The sequence below is a fragment of the Scardinius erythrophthalmus genome (assembly GCF_964197995.2).
Source record: "Scardinius erythrophthalmus genome assembly, chromosome: 2".
Classification (NCBI taxonomy): domain Eukaryota; kingdom Metazoa; phylum Chordata; class Actinopteri; order Cypriniformes; family Leuciscidae; genus Scardinius; species Scardinius erythrophthalmus.
This window is the reverse complement of record NC_138222.1, coordinates 57,731,797-57,751,188: the sequence shown is the minus strand read 5'-3', so window position 1 is coordinate 57,751,188 and position 19,392 is coordinate 57,731,797. Positions and strand designations below refer to the sequence as shown.

At 37.5% G+C, this 19,392-nt stretch overlaps 1 protein-coding gene across 2 annotated transcripts; it reads right to left on the bottom strand.

The window, feature by feature from the left end:
- Nucleotides 1-445: 445 nt before the first annotated feature.
- ponzr6 (plac8 onzin related protein 6) lies at nucleotides 446-14,779 on the bottom strand. Of its 2 annotated transcripts, none has more exons than XM_081359878.1 (4): nucleotides 5,332-14,779; nucleotides 3,240-3,368; nucleotides 2,889-3,049; nucleotides 446-889 (listed from the first exon to the last, which is right to left on the bottom strand). In XM_081359878.1, exons 2-4 carry the CDS (start codon nucleotides 3,349-3,351, stop codon nucleotides 686-688), a joined length of 477 nt encoding a protein of 158 aa, XP_081216004.1. In that variant the 5' UTR covers nucleotides 3,352-3,368; nucleotides 5,332-14,779; the 3' UTR covers nucleotides 446-685. The 2 variants fall into 2 exon arrangements, with proteins under 2 accessions (XP_081216004.1, XP_081216003.1); XM_081359877.1 differs by having other exon boundaries at nucleotides 9,305-14,778.
- Between the last annotated feature and the right edge of the window lie 4,613 nt (nucleotides 14,780-19,392).

Below are 19,392 nucleotides of genomic sequence, written 5' to 3'. Positions count from 1 at the left end.
TTCTATGTATGACTTAATAAACTTTCATGTAAAATGTATTTTTTTCCTGAATTTTTCCTTTCTTTCTTTGCCAACAGGCTTACCGTACGAGTACACAGTGATAATAGCTAGATAAAAGCCATTGAAAAGGATCATATTTCTGTTTGTAGAGTTTCCCTAGAAATCAGTGGGAGTGTCACTATTCTTTATCACAGGTGTTTGCTGTTTGTCCCTTCCAGATTCCCTGGTGACTAACTTCAGCGTCTCATTAAACACGAGTTCTGTTGTGCTGACTCTCTTTGGACAAGCTCAACTGTCCAATCACAGACTGGAAGAAAATAACACAGCGATTGTTGTGTGATTGAGTTTGTCAAGTTAGCACTGTTAATGGATCTGATACACGCGTCTGGTTAGCATGTTATATTAAGAATGATATTTATGAGAAGAAACTCACGTACAAGAATCAAACAGTTTTGGTCAGTTTAATATACATATAAATCTACATTTGGCAATTTGTCTATAGAGAAAATAAAAAAATAGAACCGTCGTCATAAAATATTTTGTTCAGGAAAACAGGCATTGTTAAACGAGTAGGCTACAGGTATGAATATAGAAATAACATCTCAACAGATTTCCTGATGACTACGTAACTTCAACAGAACAGCAGGTGTTGCTCTCCGGGGAGCTTGAGGTTAGAGGTTAAAGGTTACTGGTATCCAGGAGGCTGGTAGCCCATGTTGCTGGCTTGAGTCGGCTGCTGGTTGAAGGCTTGCGGCTGCTGGTGAACTGTGTGTACGGTGGGGTTGATGACCACTAGATTGTGTCGACGAGCCTTCAGCTCTCTGGCCATCTGACACCACACACACACCGTGCAGCAGGTCACCGCACAGCAGTCGTCCTGAATCGAACCCTTCATGAGAGAAAACACAATAACTGTAATGTGATGTGAAACTGAGGCCCTGTTTACACCTGGAGTTAAGATGAGTTTTGGTCGATCGGTTCACAAGTAGACGAGAGAGACACATTCCCGTTTACACCTGGTGTTTTAATCCGTCTCTTCTGTCCACTTTCAACCACTTCTGTCCTGATTTCTTCGAGGGGAGGGTCTATGGGCGGGTAAATGTATGTTTTTTCAGATCTTTCGATCTAATGGACAAAATAAGCTTGTGTAACTGACATATGAACGCGACGGGAGACGACGGAAAAACACACAGAGAGCATCAGAGTTAGTTTCTGCTCTGACAGTCACAAGATCAGCCGAACACTGTGAGTGTGTGTTAGAAATCAGGAATGGTGAGAGAACATTGTGCTTGGTATGTTTTTGGTCTTCAAATCAAACTTGTATCTCCAGCCGACAAAGTTTAAATCCCGTCTGGCTAGCCGCTTCCCATAATGTTACGCATGAGGTCAGTAGACGGAGAGTAGACGGTGTTTTGTGGCTGTTTGAACACATTCGACCACATGAGTGTTTACACTACGAAAGCAATCCGATCGAAAGTGTTTTCAACTATTCAGTCAAACCTCAAATGTCCATTTTAAAGGGATACTCCACCGTTTTTTCATATTAAACTATGTTATTCCCTTAACTAAGACGAGTTGATACATACCTCTCGTCGTCTCGTCGCGCGGCGACACTTTGATAGCACTTCAAATAGCACGGAATAGCACTTGAAGTTGGGAGCACTTCGACTCGGCGCAGTAAAAAGTCACGTTGATTCTAATGACAGAAGTAAGAGGGAGAGGATTTTGCAGGAGTGACTTTTTACTGCGCCGAGTCGAAGTGCTCCCAGCTTCAAGTGCTATTCCGCCATACATTATAGTTATCCTTTTTACCCGCTTAGAAAAGCGCCACGTTTTATTTTGTCACCATAATTGGTCGTGTAACTACTCGTGTAACTGTATTTAAATAGGGAAAACGTGGAGGTGTTTGGTCGCTTCTAACTTCATCTCTGTTTGGTCCCTAATGAATGAACTGGGCTAAGCTAAGTGCTATCAAAGTGTCACCGCGCGCCAGAGCGATTGAGTGCTCGCACTGAGACGAGAGAGGTATGTATCAACTCGTCTTAGTTAAGGGAACAACATAGTTTAATATGAAAAAACGGTGGAGTATCCCTTTAAAGCTACAGTGTTTTTTAAAAAATCAAGTTTCTAACAAGTTGTTATATAAGCACTACAATGTTTTTCTGATTCGTAAACAAACTCACTTCTTTTTGGTAGTTTTATTCATCATAGAATCCTGAAAAATGTATCCCGGTTTCCATTAAGCAGCACAACTGTTTTTGTTGAAGAATTTCCCTTGTCTCATGTAAAAGTCTGAATGCTGTAATGGCCAGCAGAAAATAGGTCACAAGGATAAGAGAATGGAAAAAGTCTGTAAATGCAGGTGTTGGGATGTGCTGGCAGAAAAACATGTTTTTTGAGATGTTCCACCAATAGAAGAAGGTTTAAGGAGAGATGTATCTAATGGTGGCAAGGCCACAAGGAGTGACAAAGAAGAAGAGATAGATATGAGGGTTTTCTTATCACCTAGCGATAAGAAAAAGTATAAGACATGAACACTGGCCATTGTAACCTCAGATGTCCGGACGGCCAACTGGCTTCTCACTTTGTTGCTTGTCAATAAAGTTAATTCTTCTGACTTGGAACCTTGACTCTGAGAAACTTCTTTGTGACCTGAACCAAGGACTTCGAATTTGCTATAACTTAATAACTACTTTGAGACCTGAACCAAAAAGAACTTTGAATTTGCCACAACATTTTCAACATTGATAATAATCAGAAATGTTTCTTGAGCAGCAAATCATCATGTTAGAATGATTTCTGAAGGATCATGTGATCGGCTGGGAGTAATGATGCTGAAAATGTATTTATATTAAACAGTAATAATTGTATTACAACATAGTAATTACCCTGATCTGGTATCTCTCTCTCATACTGCTCCTCATGGCGAATGTAATAGGATGCAAAATGCCTCCGAAGCAAATCTCCAGCATGGGGAGACAGAGACACTCTCCAAAGTCCTCGCTGGTCTTACACATGAGGCAGTAGCTGCACCATAAACCACAGCAACCTGCCACAGGAACACAGATGTCAACACACACTGAATTAGTTACGCTTTCAGTTCATCCGAAATCTCACATCCTCAAACCCCAGAGAGCAACGTGACGCAAATTGATGTTTATTTTACACATTCCTCTCGTGTGCTTAACTCTACAGTAGCCTGTACTATTCCTCTTTCTCTCTCTCCACCAAACACTTACAGATGCCCATGTCGTCGCAGCAGTCACACACTCCTGTGCTCCACATGTTTTGCTTGAAGTTATCAGGGGCCAGAATCATGGGTGACTGGACAGTTACAGTTGATTGCGCCATGATTATCGCTCAGTGATCTGGGAAAACACATGGAAAAATCCACAGACAAGTGAGAATGCTTGTCAATAGATTTATTTATTTATAGAGGCATGTTTTTAAGCATATGTAGATTTATATTTTTCATTTGAATACTACTAGTAAGGGGTAATGCCCGACGACGACGAGGTGTCCATTGTCAAGTATTAATGGACGACGGCAAGGCGTGAACCGTCCGACGCGCAGCGGAGGTATTGTTAACACCTGAAAATGGACACCTCGAAGGGCATTAACCCGCTTATACCTGGTCACTTGCCAAATAACACATTTTTAAAACATTAGTTTATATTTTAATTAGTTTTACAATCTAAATCTAAAGTTTTTACAAACAATAATTTGGTTTCCCTGGTTACGCCTGACGGTTTATTTTTACTAGGTGTCCTCTATCACTTTTTAATGGACACCCTGCAGCCAATCAGAATCGAGTATTCACCCAGACCATGGTATAACTAATAATAATGATTAGTAGTAATTTGTAGGTGTAGGAGCAGTAGGCCTATGAAATAATTAAGGTACGAACAGCGGTGCTGTAACGTTAAGTGAATAAAAGGCTGAAGGGCGAGACTTGCTAGTTAAATTGTAAATACACAATTTAGCACGTAAATACACAATTCAGCACGGTCTCTCGTACCCTTATTGCTTTTATAAAACAGTTACCACATAACACAAATATTCAAACCGAATATTTATTCGGTTTGAATATTTGTGTGTGTATATATATATATATATAATGCTCTCTTTTTAAAGTAAAATAAGTAAATCCCATCCTTCCGCCATAAAAAAATAGTCCCTCCCTAACAGTCACAGTAAAGTGATTAAACGGCAAGAATGTTCCTTGTATTGCCTCAAAGGATTGAGCTCAAATAAAAACACTTACTAGGAACTGTTCTTGTGCGCTTTGCCATATGTAAGGGATAATGTAAAGCGAGGCGCTTGTTATAGTGAATAACAACCCCGACAGGCTGAACTTTGAATCAGCCTGAAGGGGTTGTTACATCGCTACTTACAAAATAAATAAATAATTTGACACAAATTATTGATTTAAAAAGAAGTTTATTGATTTAAAAACGATTGTATTGCTTCCGCTAAAGAAAATTGTCCGTTCCGCGTCCATACCAACGCTCTGTTTTTCATGGCGGTGTGTTAACTGTTATACTTAGCAGCGTCTGTTATCAAGAAACAACACACCGCATTCTACATTGGTATTCAACCAAGCCATGTAATAAGTAAGGGATAATGTAGCGTAGGATAATAACCGTAGAGACGGAACGGACTATTTTCTTTAGCGGAAGCAATGCAATCGTAAATCAATAAACTCCTTTTTAAATCAATATTTTATCTAATTATCATGGCTCGGCTGAATTCCAATGTAGAATGCGGTCTGTTATTTCTTGATAACAGACCGCTGCGAGCTATAACAGACCGTTGCCATGCAAAACAGCGCGTTGCTATGGACGCGGAACGGACTATTTTCTTTGGCGGAAGCAATACAATCGTTTTTAAAACAATAAACTCCTTTTTAAATCAATAATTTGTGTCAAATTAATTATTTATTTTGTAGGTAGCCATGTAATAAGCGGGATAATGTATAGAGAGGCGGGCGTTATAGCGAATAACAAGCCCTTCAGGCTGTCAAGACCCCTCCGCTTCGCGTCGGGTTCTCGTTCAGCCTGTCAGGCTTGTTATTCGCTATAACGACCGCCTCTCTATACATTATCCCTTACACATTATCCCTTAACAGACCGCATTCTACATTAGAATTCAACCAAGCCGTGTTATACATAGCTGCTACATACATACATATGATTATCTCTCTGCATGTTAAAACGTTCGTTTCCGTCTGGTAAATTAGATTAAATCAGACATGTTCACTGTACAGATTTCGAGAGTTCGTCTAAGAAGCGGCATTAACCAGTATTACTCGATGAACATACAGTACCATACCTGGCTGAAACAGAAAACTTTGAAATGATATTCCCTCTGCACTTCAGAAACGGTGGGCTTCCTTTCACACACGCGCGCGCACATGCATCAACCGCATGAGAAGAGGTTTGACTGAAGTAAAGGAGCGGGAAGTTGAAACCCCCGTTGTAAATGCAACGCACTTTAAAAAAAAAAATCATTTAAATTTATTAATTTTGTATTTTAGTAACGTATGCATAAGCTTGTTTAATTTCAGTTTGATAATATGTTTTCTATTTTTTAATGCAATTATTTTTTGAGATTTATTTGTTTATTTTTGTGGGTTTTTTGTAACGTTTAAATTACTAGATTTGATCAATAAATAATAAATAAATAGTAATGTAAGCACATTCCTCACATTCTTTCAACTTAAATTCAAAATAACTCACAATTTCATGCATAACCCTTTTAATTCAGCTCAAAATATCTTACATTGGGTGTCTTTACTGACCGCTTGAGGGAGAGAAAATTGCCTTATATCACTATTTGGAGCAATAGAAATTATAAAATATATAATAACATATATATATATATATGTGTGTGTGTGTGTGTGTGTGTGTGTGTGTGTGTGTGTTATTCTATGTGTACTGAAGCAGTCCATTCATTCCTAAGAGGGTCAGATTGACCGGCGAGGGAAGGATTTGTACTTTTTTTTTTATTTCAACCACCTAACCCTAACCCATAAAAAAAAAGTGTGTATTCGTGGTTCAAGTGCGACAAAAGTCCTGCGGTCTTGCACCCCTCTGATGAAAACTCATAGACTATAGCCTACAATGTACAAATCAGATGAGCACGAATATGAACGCAACGTGTTTAATTATAGCCTACACGTTAAGCATTTTCCTCCCATAGAAAACCATTATAAGAAGTAAGAACGCTTAATGTGGCTTAATGCAGATTAGAATGTCCCCTTATTATGTCGAAATAAGGAGATATTATGTCGAAATAACAGATATTATGTCGAAATGACGACTTATGTCGAAATAATGATGTATTATGTTGAAATAATGAGATATGTTGAAATGGGTTAGGATAACAAGATAAGTTTTCTTTTTTTTTTTTCTTCACCATGCAGTTCAGGGCTTCCATAGAATACAGCTTGAATATAATTGCTTCCAGAAATTAGTTTTGGGGGTGCTATCGGGGTGCTTTGGGCTTTATCGGGGTACTCAAGCACCTGCTAGCCCCTCCCCAGCACCGCCCATGATTATGATAAGCATTATCAATATATCTCAAAAATGTGATGTGCGGTCAAAAGTCCCAATGTGTAGGCCTATGTGGGGAGAAGGGTGTGGCCTCAAAATGAAAGGTGAATGACTTAAATAAAGTTAAATGACTTAAATTAATAAACCGTTACGTTTGCTAAAATTCATAATACATGGAACAGTTTTGACAGTTTGCAGTGGGCCTAAACTCGTCAACTGCCAGTTGGTCTGTAACATTTTTATGAATGCTAACAATGCAATGGTAAAATTCTGTCAAAAAATGCCCGTCTCAGAGTAGTAAACAGTCGGTTATGGCTCAAGTGAACTAAACAGTAGAGAAAGACAACGTGTATCAGTATCAGTGTATTGGATCCGTGCATCAGGTCTTAAAGAGACAGCAGCTATAAATATAATTACTATTATTATTTTGTTTTGTCCTGTTTCATCTGGTAAAATAAACCTAGTCTTCCTCTAAATGAAGTCAAGCTATTTAAACAGTAAACATGATTTTAGAGCTTAGTTCGTGTTTGAATGTATTTGAATGTCCCACATGTGCTTGTCTTGATCAATGCAAGAGCAAGAGCTGTATTATATCTGTCTATTAGCTCTTAAAGAGACAGCAGCCTAATATTTCACCTGCTGTCTGTGATTTTAATACCCTGGTTTACACCAGACCCTTCTCAGTTGTAACTGGGTGAGGTTCATTCACAGCCCATTTCCAAAGGGGCGTCACCAACGGACGCCGCTCAAATGCCTCTGGGCGCATTGGATAGACCTAAAACCAATCAGGGCGATGAAGGAGATGACGTATGCAGAGCTGCTGGCGACCGTTTCAAATTAATTCTTCGTTGTCAGTGCCAATTTGTAGAGCTGAGAGTCCAAGCTTGGTCGCGTCCTTGACCTGATCCTCCATGAGGGCTACCAACGGAGAAATAACCACTGTACCAGGGGGCTCTCGCTAAGACCCATTCGTTTAGCCACCAACGGGGCAAGCTGCTGTATCAGACTTTTGCCGAATCCAGTCGGCAAGACCGCAACAACATCTTTTTTTAGATATGAAGGCTTCAAGTGTTGTTCTTTGCTCGGTTTTTAACAAAAGGAAACGTTCAAATCACTTAAAACAGACGCGATAGCTGATTCGAACGAGTGATATTGCGGATGTTCCACGGCGGCAGCCATCTTTGTTATGTACAAAATCTGCTTCAACGTCGCTGCGCTATCGTCATCGCGTAAAGCCCGCCTCAACGTTTGTGATTGGTGCCTCGATTTGGAAAAATTGGAAATGGGCTTGAGCAAATCTCAAATTTGCCGGAAGTTCATCAGGGTTTTCCCAGGCTATGATTTTAATGTTAATCAAACAAAAAAGGACAAAGAAAAACTGAATAACTTTTGTAGCTTTAACTTTAATAAGGATTAATCCATTTAATTTGTACAGTGAAGACTATCCATTTATTTTACATTTGGTTATTCAATGTCTATATCTGAAAACTCTCCGTTTTATAATTATTATTATTATACTTTAGTGAGATTACATTTAATTATTATTCGCGAGGGTTTTACGGTTTCAATTTAACCTGAACATGTCACATAAAATGGGACACTTTTTAAACCTGTTCTGATGAATTACTCTTTTGTGTTATCATGCGGCCTAAACCCATACAACAGGTAATGATATTTCTAACATAAACAGACTTGTTGCTAACAGACATTAGGTTACATAGACTTTCTAACCCATCTAAATTGTTTTACATAATTGTACATTCTAGTTGGACTATGAGCTTAAAATCACTGCCCCACTTTATAAGACTAAACAAATGAATGAATAGCAGAGCTAAACTGTGTTGAAAGAGCATAATAACATTAAAATCATACTGGATATTGTTTTAAAGGTTATAGCATCACAAAAAAACCCTCAAAAGCCGGGAGTGAAACAGTTATCTGTGCATCTACCAAAACCTGTCCCATTTTTGCATAGCTCACATAATCTATTATTAAAGTATTTATTGAGCAAATTTTTAGGCAGCTGTATAGCAAGTCTAGACAGGTTTGTGAATAGAGGATTTAAATTGCATCACATTAAATGGATACGGCCACGATGTATTATATCCACTACAATCAGAGATCACGGTGAAACTCGAGCCGGATCGAAAGAGAAAAATCCCTTCTCCACCCGTAAGGACGGTCACTTCCTCGCCCCGGCACAGGGGAACACAATGCAAATTCCCACACCCTTTATTCTCCCTGTAAAGAGCATCAGAACATAATACGAGGAAGGAAAAAGTGATGGGAAATCATGGAGAAGAATGGCTGCCAATGTCCACAGAACAACATGAAATGAAAGGACGTAAGTGAGGTCAGGGAAACTGGATTTTCATATATTTCCCTCCTTATTTTACATGTAAATACCCTCCAGGTTCTCCAGGATGCAAAACGTTCGTCATAAAGCATTAGACACGGCTGTAAAAACAAGTGCTCTAGAAACTCTCGAGGATGTGATTTTTTCTTTTAAAGTATTAAGAAGTGCTACGGTCATTTACAATTAAAGCCGCAGTGCCTGAACACGCATAAACTAACACTAAATGAGAAACATTACACTTCTAGACAACTTTGTTGATGTGTAAAAGCTCATTTAAAAGCAAAAAAAATACTATTACACAAAGTCATGAGATACAGGAACAGTTCAGAAATGCAATACCACATAAAACAAGGGATGCAAATATTTGCAGAAGTGTAGAAAACGGTGTACTTGCCCAAAGCCTGGTCTTCAGAGGGTGTGTGTGAGAGACGTTTGTGTCGAGCTCTGCTGTTGGGGGAGGAAACCAAAAATCGTGACCACAGGTGAGCGCGTCACACACACCCTGCCTTCACCATCATCAGAGCAGTGCAAAGAAAAACAGGTGCATTTCTGCTGACAATCATAGACATTGTTATTCATCCTGAATACAAACCGTTAACAATGACATTTAGAAAAGTTGATATTATGATCATGTAATGCTATACATATGCATGCATCTTCACAGTGTTTCAATGCTTTAGACACTGTTTATCATGGTGCACTGGGGTTCATAATAAACCTTAAAACCTTCACTCATCATTGTGTGTTGTATGCTCGGGTTGGATGGTTTGCTTTGTCCATCCGAAGACACAAAACACTGGCATGTTTTCATTTATCAATCTATCCTGGGTCTACTTCCGTCTTATCTTTATACCTACATCTGTAAACAGTATGATGTAGCTATAGCCTATATACGGCCCCAGGAATTATTCTTACTGTCTGTTCCAGTGGTGCGTACTGGCAGAGGTGGACAGTAACAAAAGACATTTACTTGAGTACTGTATACTACACTTTTTGAGTATCTGTACTTTACTTGAGTATTATTTTTTTCTGGAAACTTTTTACTTTAACTTCACTACAGTACATTTGAAAGACAAATATCGTACTTTTTACTCCACTACAATTCTGTCAAGGTCCTTGGGTAGAATAAAGCAATAAGCCCCGCAAAGCCGTGTTTTATAAATACAATATTTAAATTAAATAAATATTAAAAGGAATATTTTTTATTTTATTTTGTGTATTTCTTGTTTATTTACCCCCTTAGCTGTTCTAAATTCACTGTAAAACACGGCTTTTACAAGGGGCGTATTGCTTTTATTAAACGGTTACTCCATAAAAATATTCATTTTAATATTTATTTTATTCATAAAATAAACACCAGCAACAAAAAATAAGTAAGGGATAATGTAGAGCGAGGCGGTTGTTATAGTGAATACAACCCTGACAGGCTGAACAGGACTTGAATGAAGGGGTTGTATTCGCTATAACAACCGTCTCGCTCTACATTATCCCGCTTATTACATGGCTACCTACCAAATAAATCAATAATTTGACACAAAATATTGATTTAAAAGGAGTTTATTATCATCTAATTACATGGCTTGGTTGAATTCTAATGTAGAATGCGGTCTGTTGTTTCTTGATACAGACGCTGCTAAGTATCACACCGTTGCCATGAAAAACAGAGCGTTGCTATGGACGCAGGATTCTAACCGTAGAGACGAAACGGACTATTTTCTTTAGCGGAAGCAATGCGTTATTAAATCAATAAACTCCTTTCTAAATCAATATTTTGTGTCAAATTGTTGATTTATTTGGTAGGTAACGTTAGCCATGTAATAAGCGGGATAATGTAGAGCGAGGCGGTTGTTATAGCGAATATAACCCCTTCACTCGAAACAACCGCCTCGCTCTACATTATCCCTTACATAACACATTTATTCCTCCGCCAAGCAATGTAGTTCCAAAGAGGTTGCTAAGCAACATATGCAGCAACAAAGAACATTAATGTAATGCGATCAGGTGTGTGCTTGTTGAGTAACTTATAGAGCTGGTAAGTCCCGCCCCTTCCGCTAACCCCACTGGACCTCTAGGTTGAAAAATCAATGCAAGTGAATGGGAGAAAATAATTATTTTCTGGTCCCGTTTGAATTTTGCCATGAATGTGAACATATGTTGTCTGTGAATTTTTAATATAATTTTGCGTGTAAAGAATGCTACAATTTAGCGGGTAGAAGTTTGATACGGTTAGACTTTGTGTGAGAGCACTTTGTGGACTACAACTCTTCGCTGCTTTCGACGCGTTTGATTTATGTTTTTGAAGAAAGAACAGCCCATTTGTTTTGAATGGTGACATTTTGGGTACAAAACACACAGGCATCTCGATCTGTCTCCATAGATTAAGTCACATAGGCGACATGTAGGGGAGAGTGGGGTGAGTTGTGCCAGTTTTTACTCAAAGTGACTTTAAAGTGAGGCCATGGCAGTAATGCCTTCAACTTAATGATGTACATATATTTCAGGATGTGGTGCATCCCTGAGAACAATAACTTTGGATCTGAAATAAATTGTTTCAGAAATATAGCTTTTGGGGAAAAAGTGGTCTCATGGCACAACAATGCTATATGAAAGCAAGATAAATTCAATACAAAATTACTCATTTAAGGTTTATTTAGATATTGTCACCCTGGAATACCATAGCATGCGTTTTTCCTACAATGGTCAATTGCATAGGGATTTTGTATTGAACATAACTCTGGATCACAGTGTCATAGAGACGAGGGGCGGGCTCATTTTACTCAGACGACCAATCAGTCTCTCAGGATCATTGTGAAGCTATCAAGCTACGCCCTAGCAACCATTTAGAGCACCATAGCAACACAATATATGATAATTGTGAATCATTTCAGGCAAAAAGGCTTTGGCAATAGATGCCTGTTGACATAGCGCTGTCTGTCAATTATGTAACATATAAGAATAAAGTGACTAGGCTAATTTCTAAACATCCTATTGTGACATAAGCCACTTAAAAACTGAATAAAACTTCTCTTTAATAACATAGTGCAAACTCAAAACTGAAATCAGTGTTAGCTAAATTAAACAAATAGCAGGCAGGCCTGAGTCAAACAATGATGAGGCATGCCCATCTCCTCACTTCTCAAGATTATCCCCTGTGAGTATGTAGGTCTAGGTGGTCTGGATCTGGCACAACTTAACCCAGGCCCTTTGGCACAAATCACCCCGGACCCACAAGTTTGAAAAACTAGCATGATCCAGCAGTTAAGAGCTAACATCATGCTAACTGTATAGACTCATTGTGTAGCCTACTAAAGCACTAAAACATGTGTGAAATGTTTTCAAACTTGTCTATAATTGTCCAGACACTACAATCAAAAAACCTTAATCATAGAAATTTTACTTTGAAAGGGAAAAAACAGTTTTTTGCACTAAAATATGCTTAACTCTCATGCCATGTGTCTCTCTTCTTTGGAGGACGAGTAAAAGTGATTGCTTTTCAAAATTATGTGGTCACATGACCAATTTCTTCTATGGTTTTCCAGAAACAAGGGTGGAACAACTTCCCCCCCTGGCACAAATCACCCCACTCTCCCCTAAGTTAGTCTTTCTCGTTATGTCTTTTCCACAACTGCTAGCCAAAGAATCGTACAATATACTGTCAAACTCGTAACATGAAAAATTATATAAAAAATTCACAGACAACATATGTTGTCTATGTATATATTTAATATATAGTATACTATATTACTATATTCAATATATATTGATCTTGAAATTTGGTTGGATTTGCTTGTGTGTGTATGTGCATGTATTGATGGATGTTAGGCTATCTGTTAAACTCAAATGAGCTGTGTCTGTCAGTCTTGGCCAGGACGCTCTTGTAAAAGAGATTCTTGATCTCAATGTGCTTCTTTTCCTGGTAAAATAAAGGTTATAATAATAACAATAATATGAAAAGTTTTTGTAAAAGGTATTATTTGCATAGTAACCCCCCCACACACACATCCTGGAACAGAACCGGTTTGCAGGCACTGAGCAGAATAAAGGATTGCTAAATGCGTAACGCAAAGTGTAAACACTGCAACATGGTGATGAATCAGTAAACACACAGACCGAGTCGGCTCCGGTAACAAAACACACTGTCAATCGCATGTGACGTCTGAAGCCGGGATCAGGTTCTGAACCTCCATTATGAGTTTTAGCATTATACACGCAAACACAATCCCTATTATAATTCCTCTTAATGAAGTCAAGCTATTTAAAAAGTAGCCTAAACATGATTTGAGAGCTTAGTTTGTGTTTGAATGTACGAGGCGCTCCCACATGGACTTCATGGTTTGTCCAAGACAATGCATCACCTAACGTTAAATTAACACTAGGTAGTTTTAAACATGATCAAAAGCATTATTTAACTATGCCCAGCATTTTGGTCATAACCTTGTAAATTAATGATTTCCCTCCTAATAAATGTTTTTTTTTTTAAAGAAGAAAACTGCCCCCCTCCCCAAAAATGACATAATTTGGTGAAAAGACAATTAATCAACTGTCAATCAAAGCTAAACCACTCAACCACATTGATATATACATATATAGACAGTGTTGGGGATAATGTATTGCAAGTAACTTGAGTTATGTAATCAATTACTTTTTCCATGTAACTAGTAAAGTAATGCATTACTTTTTAAATATGAGATACTGTTTCAAATAAGAAATGCAAGCTTGTTTTCCCATGTATTGACTTAAATGATTGAGAGTAAATGCCGAGATGTTGCACGTGAACATGATGGTTTACTGTAGTTCAAGAGTAAATGTGAGAATTTGCTCATCTCACTTGCACAAAACAGGGGAAAATGGTGTTCCTCAAAGTGAATAAAAACTGTAAAGTTGAAACTCAGAATATTATGTAATGCGTATTACATAATACAAATATATGTATTCAGCAATGTCTTTGCTGATGACATTCGATGATCCAGTTCAAAATACCAGTAAGCTAACATGACTTTAGATGACCCAGCACAGCTGAAAGGTTTGAGATGCGTCATCTACTGTACAGACGTGAAGTTATTCATTTCACTCCTGGTGTGAAAAGGCCTTTATATTTGCCCAAAATAGAACTTTTATGGGATTTTTTGGTTATTAGCCAACTGTGGTACTGTTCGCGTGTCGGTCAAAAATGATTTAAGTTAGCTATAGGTGACACACCTGAATGAATGGCTCATTAAGTATGCAGGGACATTGTCTCATCAGGTGTGAACTACTAAATATGCATGATGCTGTTGGAGCGTTTACGCCCCATCCGCATATTGGCTTTCGAAACTAAAAGTGTTTCACAAAACTAAAATCAATGTATCGTTTTATGTGAATGATTAGGCAGGATGATTTTCACATCATTTTGAAGAAAAAACTCTAGGCGACGACATAGTCAAAAGTCTTATTGCCACATATTTAGTATGTGTTTTGTGGCCTTATTTCAGAAACTTTAATTTTTAGTTTTTTCGATAACCATGCATAAACATTATTCTCTCAAAAATGAAAACATGTACATGTGGCTCACATATTATGGAAGTCCTGTTTGTGCTATATAGAGTGAATTGACACCTTTGCCATTAATATGTTTATAAGCAACTGAAAAAAGCACATATGTCAGGGCATGTCAGAACATGTCAAGGACCCCAAAAACACCCCAGAGGGTTAATTTGTTTTATTTCAATGAAATGATTGTACTCTTTTATATTCTGATCGTGTTTTTATTGTATTTAATATTTAGTATTTTTATGGGTTCATATGGTTCTTAGTTCATGTAAACTAATGTAGTTATTGTATAGTGTAAGCATCACATCTATGCATATCAGCATTTGGTATCAGTTGTTTTTACTCTTATTTATTTGGATTTTAGTTTAGTTAATTGAAAAAAAAAAAAAAAAACACAAATTGAGGGGTTTGATTTATTTAGGCCGGTTCACAAAACAGCAGTTAATATTATATTTAGTCTGACGATCTTTTACTTTTTACTGATCACTTGCTGAGAAGAGAAAAAAAAAAAAAAAAAAAAAAAAAAAAAAAAAGATATATTGCCTCTTTAAGTGTTGCACAGGTGTTTTGTACCTACTTTTTTGGAAAGAGCCCATAACACACCAGATACTACACTTTTTGAGTATCTGTACTTTACTTGAGTATTATTTTTTTCTGGAAACTTTTTACTTTAACTTCACTACAGTACATTTGAAAGACAAATATCGTACTTTTTACTCCACTACAATTCTGTCAAGGTCCTTGGGTAGAATAAAGCAATAAGCCCCGCAAAGCCGTGTTTTATAAATACAATATTTAAATTAAATAAATATTAAAAGGAATATTTTTTATTTTATTTTGTGTATTTCTTGTTTATTTACCCCCTTAGCTGTTCTAAATTCACTGTAAAACACGGCTTTTACAAGGGGCGTATTGCTTTTATTAAACGGTTACTCCATAAAAATATTCATTTTAATATTTATTTTATTCATAAAATAAACACCAGCAACAAAAAATAAGTAAGGGATAATGTAGAGCGAGGCGGTTGTTATAGTGAATACAACCCTGACAGGCTGAACAGGACTTGAATGAAGGGGTTGTATTCGCTATAACAACCGTCTCGCTCTACATTATCCCGCTTATTACATGGCTACCTACCAAATAAATCAATAATTTGACACAAAATATTGATTTAAAAGGAGTTTATTATCATCTAATTAAATGGCTTGGTTGAATTCTAATGTAGAATGCGGTCTGTTGTTTCTTGATACAGACGCTGCTAAGTATCACACCGTTGCCATGAAAAACAGAGCGTTGCTATGGACGCAGGATTCTAACCGTAGAGACGAAACGGACTATTTTCTTTAGCGGAAGCAATGCGTTATTAAATCAATAAACTCCTTTCTAAATCAATATTTTGTGTCAAATTGTTGATTTATTTGGTAGGTAACGTTAGCCATGTAATAAGCGGGATAATGTAGAGCGAGGCGGTTGTTATAGCGAATATAACCCCTTCACTCGAAACAACCGCCTCGCTCTACATTATCCCTTACATAACACATTTATTCCTCCGCCAAGCAATGTAGTTCCAAAGAGGTTGCTAAGCAACATATGCAGCAACAAAGAACATTAATGTAATGCGATCAGGTGTGTGCTTGTTGAGTAACTTATAGAGCTGGTAAGTCCCGCCCCTTCCGCTAACCCCACTGGACCTCTAGGTTGAAAAATCAATGCAAGTGAATGGGAGAAAATAATTATTTTCTGGTCCCGTTTGAATTTTGCCATGAATGTGAACATATGTTGTCTGTGAATTTTTAATATAATTTTGCGTGTAAAGAATGCTACAATTTAGCGGGTAAAAGTTTGATACGGTTAGACTTTGTGTGAGAGCACTTTGTGGACTACAACTCTTCGCTGCTTTCGACGCGTTTGATTTATGTTTTTGAAGAAAGAACAGCCCATTTGTTTTGAATGGTGACATTTTGGGTACAAAACACACAGGCATCTCGATCTGTCTCCATAGATTAAGTCACATAGGCGACATGTAGGGGAGAGTGGGGTGAGTTGTGCCAGTTTTTACTCAAAGTGACTTTAAAGTGAGGCCATGGCAGTAATGCCTTCAACTTAAGGATGTACATATATTTCAGGATGTGGTGCATCCCTGAGAACAATAACTTTGGATCTGAAATAAATTGTTTCAGAAATATAGCTTTTGGGGAAAAAGTGGTCTCATGGCACAACAATGCTATATGAAAGCAAGATAAATTCAATACAAAATTACTCATTTAAGGTTTATTTAGATATTGTCACCCTGGAATACCATAGCATGCGTTTTTCCTACAATGGTCAATTGCATAGGGATTTTGTATTGAACATAACTCTGGATCACAGTGTCATAGAGACAAGGGGGCGGGCTCATTTTACTCAGACGACCAATCAGTCTCTCAGGATCATTGTGAAGCTATCAAGCTACGCCCTAGCAACCATTTAGAGCACCATAGCAACACAATATATGATAATTGTGAATCATTTCAGGCAAAAAGGCTTTGGCAATAGATGCCTGTTGACATAGCGCTGTCTGTCAATTATGTAACATATAAGAATAAAGTGACTAGGCTAATTTCTAAACATCCTATTGTGACATAAGCCACTTAAAAACTGAATAAAACTTCTCTTTAATAACATAGTGCAAACTCAAAACTGAAATCAGTGTTAGCTAAATTAAACAAATAGCAGGCAGGCCAAGTCAAACAATGATGAGGCATGCCCATCTCCTCACTTCTCAAGATTATCCCCTGTGAGTATGTAGGTCTAGGTGGTCTGGATCTGGCACAACTTAACCCAGGCCCTTTGGCACAAATCACCCCGGACCCACAAGTTTGAAAAACTAGCATGATCCAGCAGTTAAGAGCTAACATCATGCTAACTGTATAGACTCATTGTGTAGCCTACTAAAGCACTAAAACATGTGTGAAATGTTTTCAAACTTGTCTATAATTGTCCAGACACTACAATCAAAAAACCTTAATCATAGAAATTTTACTTTGAAAGGGAAAAAACAGTTTTTTGCACTAAAATATGCTTAACTCTCATGCCATGTGTCTCTCTTCTTTGGAGGACGAGTAAAAGTGATTGCTTTTCAAAATTATGTGGTCACATGACCAATTTCTTCTATGGTTTTCCAGAAACAAGGGTGGAACAACTTCCCCCCCTGGCACAAATCACCCCACTCTCCCCTAAGTTAGTCTTTCTCGTTATGTCTTTTCCACAACTGCTAGCCAAAGAATCGTACAATATACTGTCAAACTCGTAACATGAAAAATTATATAAAAAATTCACAGACAACATATGTTGTCTATGTATATATTTAATATATAGTATACTATATTACTATATTCAATATATATTGATCTTGAAATTTGGTTGGATTTGCTTGTGTGTGTATGTGCATGTATTGATGGATGTTAGGCTATCTGTTAAACTCAAATGAGCTGTGTCTGTCAGTCTTGGCCAGGACGCTCTTGTAAAAGAGATTCTTGATCTCAATGTGCTTCTTTTCCTGGTAAAATAAAGGTTATAATAATAACAATAATATGAAAAGTTTTTGTAAAAGGTATTATTTGCATAGTAACCCCCCCACACACACATCCTGGAACAGAACCGGTTTGCAGGCACTGAGCAGAATAAAGGATTGCTAAATGCGTAACGCAAAGTGTAAACACTGCAACATGGTGATGAATCAGTAAACACACAGACCGAGTCGGCTCCGGTAACAAAACACACTGTCAATCGCATGTGACGTCTGAAGCCGGGATCAGGTTCTGAACCTCCATTATGAGTTTTAGCATTATACACGCAAACACAATCCCTATTATAATTCCTCTTAATGAAGTCAAGCTATTTAAAAAGTAGCCTAAACATGATTTGAGAGCTTAGTTTGTGTTTGAATGTACGAGGCGCTCCCACATGGACTTCATGGTTTGTCCAAGACAATGCATCACCTAACGTTAAATTAACACTAGGTAGTTTTAAACATGATCAAAAGCATTATTTAACTATGCCCAGCATTTTGGTCATAACCTTGTAAATTAATGATTTCCCTCCTAATAAATGTTTTTTTTTTAAAGAAGAAAACTGCCCCCCTCCCCAAAAATGACATAATTTGGTGAAAAGACAATTAATCAACTGTCAATCAAAGCTAAACCACTCAACCACATTGATATATACATATATAGACAGTGTTGGGGATAATGTATTGCAAGTAACTTGAGTTATGCAATCAATTACTTTTTCCATGTAACTAGTAAAGTAATGCATTACTTTTTAAATATGAGATACTGTTTCAAATAAGAAATGCAAGCTTGTTTTTCCATGTATTGACTTAAATGATTGAGAGTAAATGCCGAGATGTTGCACGTGAACATGATGGTTTACTGTAGTTCAAGAGTAAATGTGAGAATTTGCTCATCTCACTTGCACAAAACAGGGGAAAATGGTGTTCCTCAAAGTGAATAAAAACTGTAAAGTTGAAACTCAGAATATTATGTAATGCGTATTACATAATACAAATATATGTATTCAGCAATGTCTTTGCTGATGACATTCGATGATCCAGTTCAAAATACCAGTAAGCTAACATGACTTTAGATGACCCAGCACAGCTGAAAGGTTTGAGATGCGTCATCTACTGTACAGACGTGAAGTTATTCATTTCACTCCTGGTGTGAAAAGGCCTTTATATTTGCCCAAAATAGAACTTTTATGGGATTTTTTGGTTATTAGCCAACTGTGGTACTGTTCGCGTGTCGGTCAAAAATGATTTAAGTTAGCTATAGGTGACACACCTGAATGAATGGCTCATTAAGTATGCAGGGACATTGTCTCATCAGGTGTGAACTACTAAATATGCATGATGCTGTTGGAGCGTTTACGCCCCATCCGCATATTGGCTTTCGAAACTAAAAGTGTTTCACA

What these genes read in the sequence shown, in the direction of transcription:
- ponzr6 (XM_081359878.1), bottom strand. Translation starts at nt 3,351, where the DNA reads ATGGCGCAATCAACTGTAACTGTCCAGTCACCCATGATTCTGGCCCCT. An exon ending in CTGCGACGACATGGGCATCT is followed by an intron (nt 3,050 to 3,239) that starts GTAAGTGTTTGG and finishes TTCCTGTGGCAG; the next exon opens with GTTGCTGTGGTTTATGGTGC. An exon ending in GAGAGAGATACCAGATCAGG is followed by an intron (nt 890 to 2,888) that starts GTAATTACTATG and finishes TCTCTCATGAAG; the next exon opens with GGTTCGATTCAGGACGACTG.